Source organism: Phyllobates terribilis, unplaced genomic scaffold (assembly GCF_046119375.1).
Source record: "Phyllobates terribilis strain yellow unplaced genomic scaffold, ASM4611937v1 Scaffold_7__3_contigs__length_470593459, whole genome shotgun sequence".
Classification (NCBI taxonomy): Eukaryota; Metazoa; Chordata; class Amphibia; order Anura; family Dendrobatidae; genus Phyllobates; species Phyllobates terribilis.
The window spans coordinates 95,095,525-95,105,012 of NW_027362767.1; the positions used below are offsets into that span (position 1 = coordinate 95,095,525).

General features: G+C 40.2%; 1 protein-coding gene across 2 annotated transcripts in view; it reads right to left on the minus strand.

Annotated features, from left to right (window-relative positions):
- GREM1 (gremlin 1, DAN family BMP antagonist) overlaps positions 1–9,158 on the minus strand; it is a 61,423-nt gene extending 52,265 nt beyond the window's left edge. The window contains exon 1 of one of the 2 annotated variants that reach the window (XM_073637555.1): positions 8,891–9,158. In XM_073637555.1, the coding sequence (XP_073493656.1) occupies positions 8,891–8,919 (29 nt within the window). In that variant the 5' untranslated portion in view covers positions 8,920–9,158. Of the gene's footprint in view, positions 1–8,868 lie in introns of both variants that reach the window. The other variant, XM_073637556.1, reaches the window with a different exon arrangement.
- Positions 9,159–9,488: the final 330 nt, after the last annotated feature.

A 9,488-nucleotide genomic window follows, 5' to 3' on the forward strand; every position in this document is an offset into this window, starting at 1 on the left:
TGAAAAGGCACCGAAGCAACCATTTAATAACCTTCAACTTTTAAACTTTTTTTCTCCTTTAGGAAATCTATCATCCTTAACTTTTAATCTTTGTTAGTTTCTTTTTTTTTTTTTATTAATAAAAGGGGTTGTTCCTGACGAAAAGCCAGATTTTAATAGATGTCAGAGTGGCTCTTAATGTCTGCTCATCTGCTCAAGCAGCTATAGGTTAAAAACAAATATAATAGCATTGTATAGAGGCTAGTCAAATAAAGATCTGTCCAAAGCATGGACAGATTGGATCCAGCAGAGCTCCTAATATTTACCTGCTGGCTCATTCAGAGGGTCCTAAGTGGAGCCCCCCACATCCTATTAGGTCTTAAGTGGCAACACCTTTGATGAATACCCTATTTTGTGCTTAGCATACTGTACATAATGTTGCAATGTCTCTTTGCAGTTTATGGAGTTATTAACCCTTCATTGTTCTTTAGAGTTAGGAAAAAAGACAGTAAAACCTCTAAAGTAATACATGGTATTATACCATTGATTCAAGGGGATTTACTTATAAATTCACTTGAAGGACCAGTCTAGTCTTGTAATATATTTTCTTCATACGCCAAATGCATGTATAACCTGTAATGGGCTAGATGTATCCGCCAAGAGCGTCTTTGTAAGTGTATTATTTTTTTGTATTTTATTTTTACGGCACTCAATCGCAGATGTATGTAATTGTATGTGTAGCGCACAATGGCATATTTCTGGGCTATACAATTGGAGATCTTTTCAGTGTATATACTAACCAAAATCTTTGCATTGTATTAAATACCCACAAATGTAAAGATCAGTTTGCAAAGTCCACTTTGTATGATCATTCAGTTCAGCTGCTTGAATATTTTATACACCTGAGAATGATCTCCCTTTATATACCGTTTGCCTGATAAACAACGGCTCAACAAGTTCTGAATTTTACCTCTAGTTCCACCACATTGGAAAGAAAAAGAAATCTTTTATTTTTGTAAGCAAATTCATCCGCATTATTAGGACTCAAGAGTAACAAGAGTCCAATCCACTACTGTTCCTTTAGGAGACACTGAGGAATAGGAGGTTGAGTAAATGTACATATTCTAAAAGTAAGAAAGGAAACCTCTGACCTTTGCTTAGGTTTCATAGAGAGGACCGAATCTTTACAGCGTGCAGACAGTAGTTTTATTAGTTTTCCTACATAGGTCCCTGGGCTCTATAATGACTCCAGGAAATCTACCAAATCTAAAGAATTATAGGAGACTGCCAAATATGTCGCCAAGAAGAATTCCGAACAAATACCATTAAGTGCTGAACCACCTATGCCATGCCACGTACACAGATTTAAAGGGAATCTGTCAGTAGGGTCAACTCTCCCAAGCTGTCTATATGGGCATGTAGGCCATAGAAAGCTGAATAAAATGATAAGTTGATATGTGTGAAATTCACATTTTTATTAATAATTAAACGAGCCGTTAACACCTATGGGCCGGACATAGATCTCCTGGAGAATCTACCTCCAGAGCTAATTATAAATGAAAGAGGGCATTAGCAATGTGAGACATGTAATGACTGATATAAGTTAATATCATAATTTGGAAATATAGATCCATTTGATAATTCTAAGGGAGTACCCCAAACAGAATCAAACTCATAAATGCTCCCCCATACTTAATTTAGAGGAATATATATCTGACAGTCAATTATTTAGACAGGTAGAAATCTTTATTAACCACAGCAAACAGAATTATTAAAAAGTTGTGCCCCTAAAAAACCTAAAGGGCAGTGTGGTACAGGATAGAGACTGTAACAGCAATATTTGTACATTTATAAACATTATGCATACAGATATATATGACTACCAATAGTCTCTATTGCAACAAAATACACCATATACAATTAATCACTGGACAGTTCATCCAGGACATCAACATCACCTGGCTATAAGTATCATTTTATATGATCTAGGTGCCCATGCAGACTGCTTAGGAGAGTTAATCCTACTGACAGATTCCCTTTAACAGAGCTAAAGTAGTCAGTAATGTGAGGCATTACCAGTGAGATTTCACACATCTGAAGGGAAATCTACTTAATCTTCGAATATTCAGAGAGCAAAAGAGATGCAATGCAAAAAGGGTTAAATGACAAATACCTATACATGACTGACTAGCAGTTTAACAGGTCATTTTATTTTACACTCTAAGACAGGGGTCTCAAACTCTGCTAAGTATATGGGCCCGCACATAGAAAAAAAAATGTGAATTTGAAGTGCCGCATTGTTTGCAGAATGATATGAAATTTTTAATGATACCTTATTATTTTTTCTATACACCTTTTAGATCATTTTTTGAACATTTTTGGCTTTTTTATTTTATTCTTTTCCATGGCATTCATTTTATGGGCTATGGTACAGCTTTATAGTTTTTACAAGCTTACAGTTTTACAATTTTTATTTCCTTTGTGTCCCCTAATTGGCCACATACAGTCATTTTTTTTTTATAATTTGCACCATATAGTAATGTCCCCATCTTGTAGTACTTTACCCATCTTGCAGTAATGTGCCCATCCCCGTCCCCATCTTGCAGTAATGTGCTCATCCCCGTCCCCATCTTGCAGTAATGTGCCCATCCCCGTCCCCATCTTGCAGTAATGTGCCCGTCCCCATCTTGCAGTAATGTGCCCATCCCCATCTTGCAGTAATGTGCCCATCCCCGTCCCCATCTTGCAGTAATGTCCCCGTCCCCATCTTGCAGTAATGTGCCCATCCCCGTCCCCATCTTGCAGTAATGTGCCCATCCCCGTCCCCATCTTGCAGTAATGTGCCCATCCCCGTCCCCATCTTGCAGTAATGTGCCCATCCCCGTCCCCATCTTGCAGTAATGTGCTCATCCCCGTCCCCATCTTGCAGTAATGTGCTCATCCCCGTCCCCATCTTGCAGTAATGTGCTCATCCCCGTCCCCATCTTGCAGTAATGTGCTCATCCCCGTCCCCATCTTGCAGTAATGTGCTCATCCCCGTCCCAAACTTGTAGAACATTTAACTGAAAAGAATCACTGACTTTGGCGTTCTCAGGACCAGGCCGCAATCATTACGGTGGCCCCCATGCCTGCGGGCCGCATTAAACAGCCTCAGGGGCCGCATGCGTGTTTTAGACCCCGGCTCTAAGACAACTCCGCTCATTTGGTTTAGATGCAATAACAAAGATGACAGTGGTATTAATACCATCTTCCTAGAAAGTAGGATGTAACAGGGTTTTACTGAAGAATAGAATAATGTAATAATACAATGTGTTATTTATGGTTTCCATTGGATTTGTAAGTAATGACCTGGTTATTAATGGTACATATCAAAATATCATCTATAAGGGTATATTTATATGTGGCAGATCTGTAGAAGAAATTTCTTAGACTGTTTGATGTAAATTCAATGTAAAAATGCATGTGCATCCCCATCCATGAGTGGAATAGATTTTCATTCACAGAAATCTGTGTGAAGAACCTTATATTGTGTAGTTGTAATTTATGGAGTTTTTTACGACTTTCAGGAAAGTGGACCCTAAATTCTCTAAAATAACACAGCATGTGCTCAGCCTTCCCGGATCCAGCACTGACTTCCCGACGCCCCTTGAGTCTCGGTGTTTTGGCTGTAGGGGTGACGAGGCATTAACACCATCACCGCTGGAGCTCAGCGACTGTGCAGAGGTGGACGGCACAAGTCAGTAAGCACATCGATTGGCTACAGCGGTGATGTGCGCTGCTGAAATAACACAAAGATCTGAGCTGCGGGAGGGATTTGCACTTGAGCCAGGGAAGGAGAGTACCCACTCTGTTATTTTAGAGCATTTGGGGTCCACTTTCCTGAAAGTGGGAAACCCCTTTTAAAAAAGGTAGTGTGTACTGATACTAGGATAGTTTCATAAATTCCAGTATTCACAATTTGGACCAGGAGCCTTACTTATGACACTGCCAGGTCTCAGTAACTAAATTCCAAAATATTTAAAAAATATGATGTTATGCAATACAGTATGAACGGTGCTGTCCATAACTCAGACAGCCCCCTTCTCAATCACTATATTTCACATATGTAAACTTATAACAGCTGTACTCACTTCCGGGATCAATCCCACGGCTCACGTGATGTTATTAGGTCACACTTGCCTTGCAGCCAATCAGTGACCGCTTCACTCACTTCCTTAAGATGTCAATTACATCCGAAGGAGGCGAGAGTGAAGCAGCCGCTCATAGTTCTGCCACACGAGCATCGCAGGAACGGCACCTGCACAGGAGGTGAGAATAGACTGGTATTTTACATGGGAAAACCGGGATTAAGAAGGAGTTGTCTATATAGTGAACAGCCCCTTTGATAGAACAGGTAGGGCACATTCAGACGTCCAGACAAACCGGTCCGAGATCGGACCGCAATGCAAGGACTGGTGGCGGGTCTCCTGACTGAGCAGGACAGCTTCATAGAAATATATGAAGCTGTCACACTCGAGTTGGGAGACCAGCGGCCACCCTATGAATTGTGGTCCAATCTTGGACCGATTAGTACGGACGTCTGAATGCGCCCTTATTTTAATTTTTGTATAACTTGTTTAAATAGAAGAAAATTGAATACACAAAATAAGTAAAGCCGGTAACACATTGTGATATCAGAGTGGTTTGCACCAAATAAACTCAGCCTTCCCAAATCTGTAACCAAATTACTTTACAAATCTTAGGAGGCATTTTTCGGTATATCATGCCAATAGGCATACATGTGGTAATACTATTCCATTCAGATATATGAAACTGATTTCCAGTCACAGAACTTTCTGCAACAAGTGTGCCGCATGTGAATATACCCTCAATTTTCATTTGCAAATTATAGAATCTTTCATGGCAGATAAAAGAAAGAAAAAGAATTGTATACATATAAAGTTCCACATACTAGTAGCGTATACAAGACACAGCTCATGTAAACCGAATACTGGGTAAATGAATATGCCCTGATAGATGGGCTTAATGTGACCCTGGAGTAGGAATAAGCTTCCAGTAACAAGAGCCAACAAAGGATGTCGATGGGAACTCATTTACCTCTTTTTACATGATGCAATAATTGTGATCATTCATACAGAACCCTTTAGATTATTGTTGGCAGCACATTCTCTATGTACATGGGCATACTAATTTTTTCTTTTTCTTTTAAAAACATTGAACTAAAAATTAAGATCAGTTGTCAGAAAGCAAATTAACGGTCTTTTCTTCCTGACCAAGTATGCAGTGAACGTTGCTCACTGCAAACTTCGTCAGGAGGAGTAGATCACGCTCGGCATTTACACTTTTTTTGCGCCACCAATACAAATAAATGTTAATTTTACATTGGCGTCTTGTTCTGTCATCCATATGATGAAAGCTCTCCCATTTTAGCATCATAAAGTCCAAACTCGTAGGATTTCTGAGCCACCTTCAGATTATGTTCATACGGAGTTTCAAGAAGGATGGGTTTTTTTTTTTTATGAAATTTCAAGTGTTTTTTTTTTTGAGGATTTAAAACATTTCTGCTTCAAAGACTGCGTGCACACACCTTAGAGTATGTGCACACAGAGTCTTTTTGTAGAGTTTTTGGAGCAGAAATTGGAGGGGAGCCTCCAAGTTTTTGACAAGGATTTTTCTGCCCCAAAACAACTCTATGTGGACATACCCTTCCACTATGTCTCACTGAGTTTTAGGAAAGTTTTTGGAGCAGATTTTTTACCCAAATCCTCCTCAAAAACTCTTGCAATTAACTTCCAAGGGAAATCCATTTTGCTGTTCATATGAAGAGTTAAAGTATTTTTTTTCTCCAGAAGAAGTTTTGAAAAATTCCTGGTAGGAAAGAGAATGTGCACATCCTGAAGGAAACTTCTCCAAATTATGCACTTTTCAACCAAAAAGCTGCAAAAAAATCTTTTCAGGAAAAAAAAACAAAAAAAACCCCCCACAACTCTAACCACCTTAAAGAAAAAAAAAAGTTTCCTGGAGCAGTCGTATTTGCTAGAAAACTTAGGGTTCTTTTCAGGAGGGCAAAAACCACATGTTACTATAGTTTGAGAGACCCATCTTTCCGTCAGTTCCATATGAGAAACCTCACATGTAAAACTCTACATCATAACCCGTTAATTTCGAATGCAACAACCCCTGAAAGACGTCTTTTTCCCCTATAAGTGAAGCAGCAGTAATTTGTAGAAATGTTTTATTTGGGCATTTCTCCTTATATTTGTAAAATGTACATTTACCGTCAGCATCAGAGTAACAGCTAATGATTAGGAAGAGTGTAACTATACCTTATGTAGTTAAAAAGAAAGTTCTCCAGCACAAATAATGCATAAACTTCTACACTTTATGAATCCAAATGTATAACAAACACATTAATATATTTTCACCTCCTATGAATCCTACCCAAGACCCAATGAAGAAGATCTCTACATGTCAAGTATTATTATATAAAATGATTCTCTACACATCCCATAATTACAAAAATAAAGCAGTATGAAATGTAACAACATACAGAAAGGGGCATGTATAGAACTACATGTATAAAAGATTTAGATCTAAATCTTGTACTGTGCCTGTAACACCTAAGCGGAGGGAGCAATAAGTTCCCCAAAGGGATCAAAGATTAATTTAATAGATGCATAATCCTTCTAGGTGCTGCTGATGTAATATGGACTCTAAAATGCAGCCTTGTAAAAGCTTGAAATACGCAACAGTGTCAGAAATATACCATAAATAATTGCTAGACATTTTCCCCAATGATTTATGCACATGTATAAGGAATCTATTACTTGTTATATTGCCATAGTGTAAAGCTGGACATAATACCATTATAATAGCTCCGGGGACGCACACTATGATAGCAAAAGGGATCTTTATCAGAGAAAATAACTATGTAGGAAGTACAGGGATTGGACCGCTGAGGAGTGGGGTAAAGTTATTTTCTCTGATGAAGCCCCCTTCAGACATCTGGAAGAAGGATTGTCCCAGAGAAGAAAAGTTAAGCGCTGCCTTCAGTAAAGCATCCCGACACCATTCATGTGCTGGGGCTTTTCATTCATGGTGGGGATTACTCACAATTTTGCCCAAGAACGCTGCCATAAATATAGAATGAGATCTAACCCTCCTCCAAGAGCAACTTCTCCCAGCGACAATTTAGTGATGAACTAGCGATAAACTGACGGAGACCATGTCAAAAGGAAAAAGTGATAACTAAGTGGCTCGGTGAGCAAAATATTGAAATTTTGGGTCCATGACCAGGAAAATCCCCGGATCTCACTCTCATTGAGAACCTGTGGTCAATACTCAAAAACCGAATAGACAAAAACACAGAAACTGTGATAAACTCCAAGCATTGATTAGACAAAAATAAGCGGCCAGTAGTCAGGATTTGGCCCAGAAGCTTATATCCAGCTACTAGGATGAAGAGCAGAAGTCTTGAAAAATAAGGGACAACATTAAATATTGAGTCTTTACATAAGTTTGAAGTATTTGTTAATAAAAAAAGTGTAAAAACGTATGAAATATTTAGAATTGTACCACAGTGACCATAGAATCATCCAACTACAAGATTGAAAGACACTGACGCAGCAAAACTTTGTGAAAATTAACATTTTGTTGCAGTCTCAAAACTTTTGGCCACGACTGTACAGTATAACAGCACAGGGTATACATGTACTATTACTACAGTATACACTATAATAGTACAAAGGACACATACTGTAATATTATATAGTGTATACACTATATGGCAGTATAGGGGACACATGCACTATTACTACAGTATACGCTTTAATAGTACAAAGGACACATACTATATAGACAGTACTAAGGACACTAATACTACAGGGGACACACACTGTAATATTATATAGTGTATACATTATATGGCAGTATAGGGGACACATGCACTATATATTACTACAGAATACACTATAATAGTACAAAGGTCACATGTACTATATAACAGTAGTGGGGACACTACAGAATTCTTCAAATGACACGTGTTATAGCAGTGCAGAGCAAATATATTAGTACAGGATTCATTATATAAGTGGGCACTATAAAATAGTACAGACTCACACACACACACTATATAAACCCCACAGCACACACTGTATGACAGCTCAGCACGCACACTGTATATTCCCACACAGCACAGTGTATGACAGCAGGCACACACTGTATGACAGCACAGCACACACTGTATGACAGCAGGCACACACTGTATGACAGCACAGCACACACTGTATGACAGCACACACTGTATGACAGCACACACTGTATGACAGCACAGCACACACTGTATGACAGCACAGCACACACTGTATGACAGCAGGCACACACTGTATGACAGCACACACTGTATGACAGCACAGCACACACTGTATGACAGCAGGCACACACTGTATGACAGCACAGCACACACTGTATGACAGCACAGCACACACTGTATGACAGCACACACTGTATGACAGCACACACATTGTATGACAGCACAGCACACACTGTATGACAGCACAGCACACACTGTATGACAGCACACACTGTATGACAGCAGGCACACACTGTATGACAGCACACACTGTATGACAGCACACACTGTATGACAGCACAGCACACACTGTATGACAGCAGGCACACACTGTATGACAGCACAGCACACACTGTATGACAGCACAGCACACACTGTATGACAGCACAGCACACACTGTATGACAGCACACACTGTATGACAGCACAGCACACACTGTATGACAGCACACACTGTATGACAGCACACACTGTATGACAGCACACACTGTATGACAGCACACACTGTATGACAGCAGGCACACGGCCGGCGCAGGTCACCTGTGTGGAGTGTCTGCCTCACAGGAGTTGTCTCCTTGCTGCGCTGTCCATGCGGGAGGATGAGGAGGAAATCCTTCAGATCCAGGCTACAAATTGCCGCAGCGTCGTCCTGTCTCTCATTTAAATGTCTGCCAGCTGAGCTCCGCTCCGGAGCCCCCTCACCATTGGCCGCCTCAGCCCGGGCGCCGCTCTCATCCGCCCCTTTAACACTTGCCGGCCTCCTCCGGGAGACTGGGGCCCCCGCATCACACTCGTCCTCACAGCCTCACTGACAGGAGCTGCAGGGTGCGGGGACGCGGGGGGCTCTGTACGCCGAGGACGTACAAACACCACCGCTCCGGCGGCTTCACGGCACGCGGCGTTTTTTGGAAAGAAATAAAACTTTTTCCACTTGTAGTTTTTTGCTCTTTTGTTTTGTTCAGGAAGGACTGGGGTTTGAAGTAAAAATCACTTGTAGAAATGCGACTTTTTTAATTTGATTTTTTATTTTGTGAGGTGTTTTTGGAAGCATTTTTTCCTTCAATAGTTTTTTTCTTGCAGCCTTTTTTACTTGCTGTTTGATGTAGATGCATCTTTTAGACATCTGCGTTTCCACGTCATTTTTGAAGCAGAAAATGCTT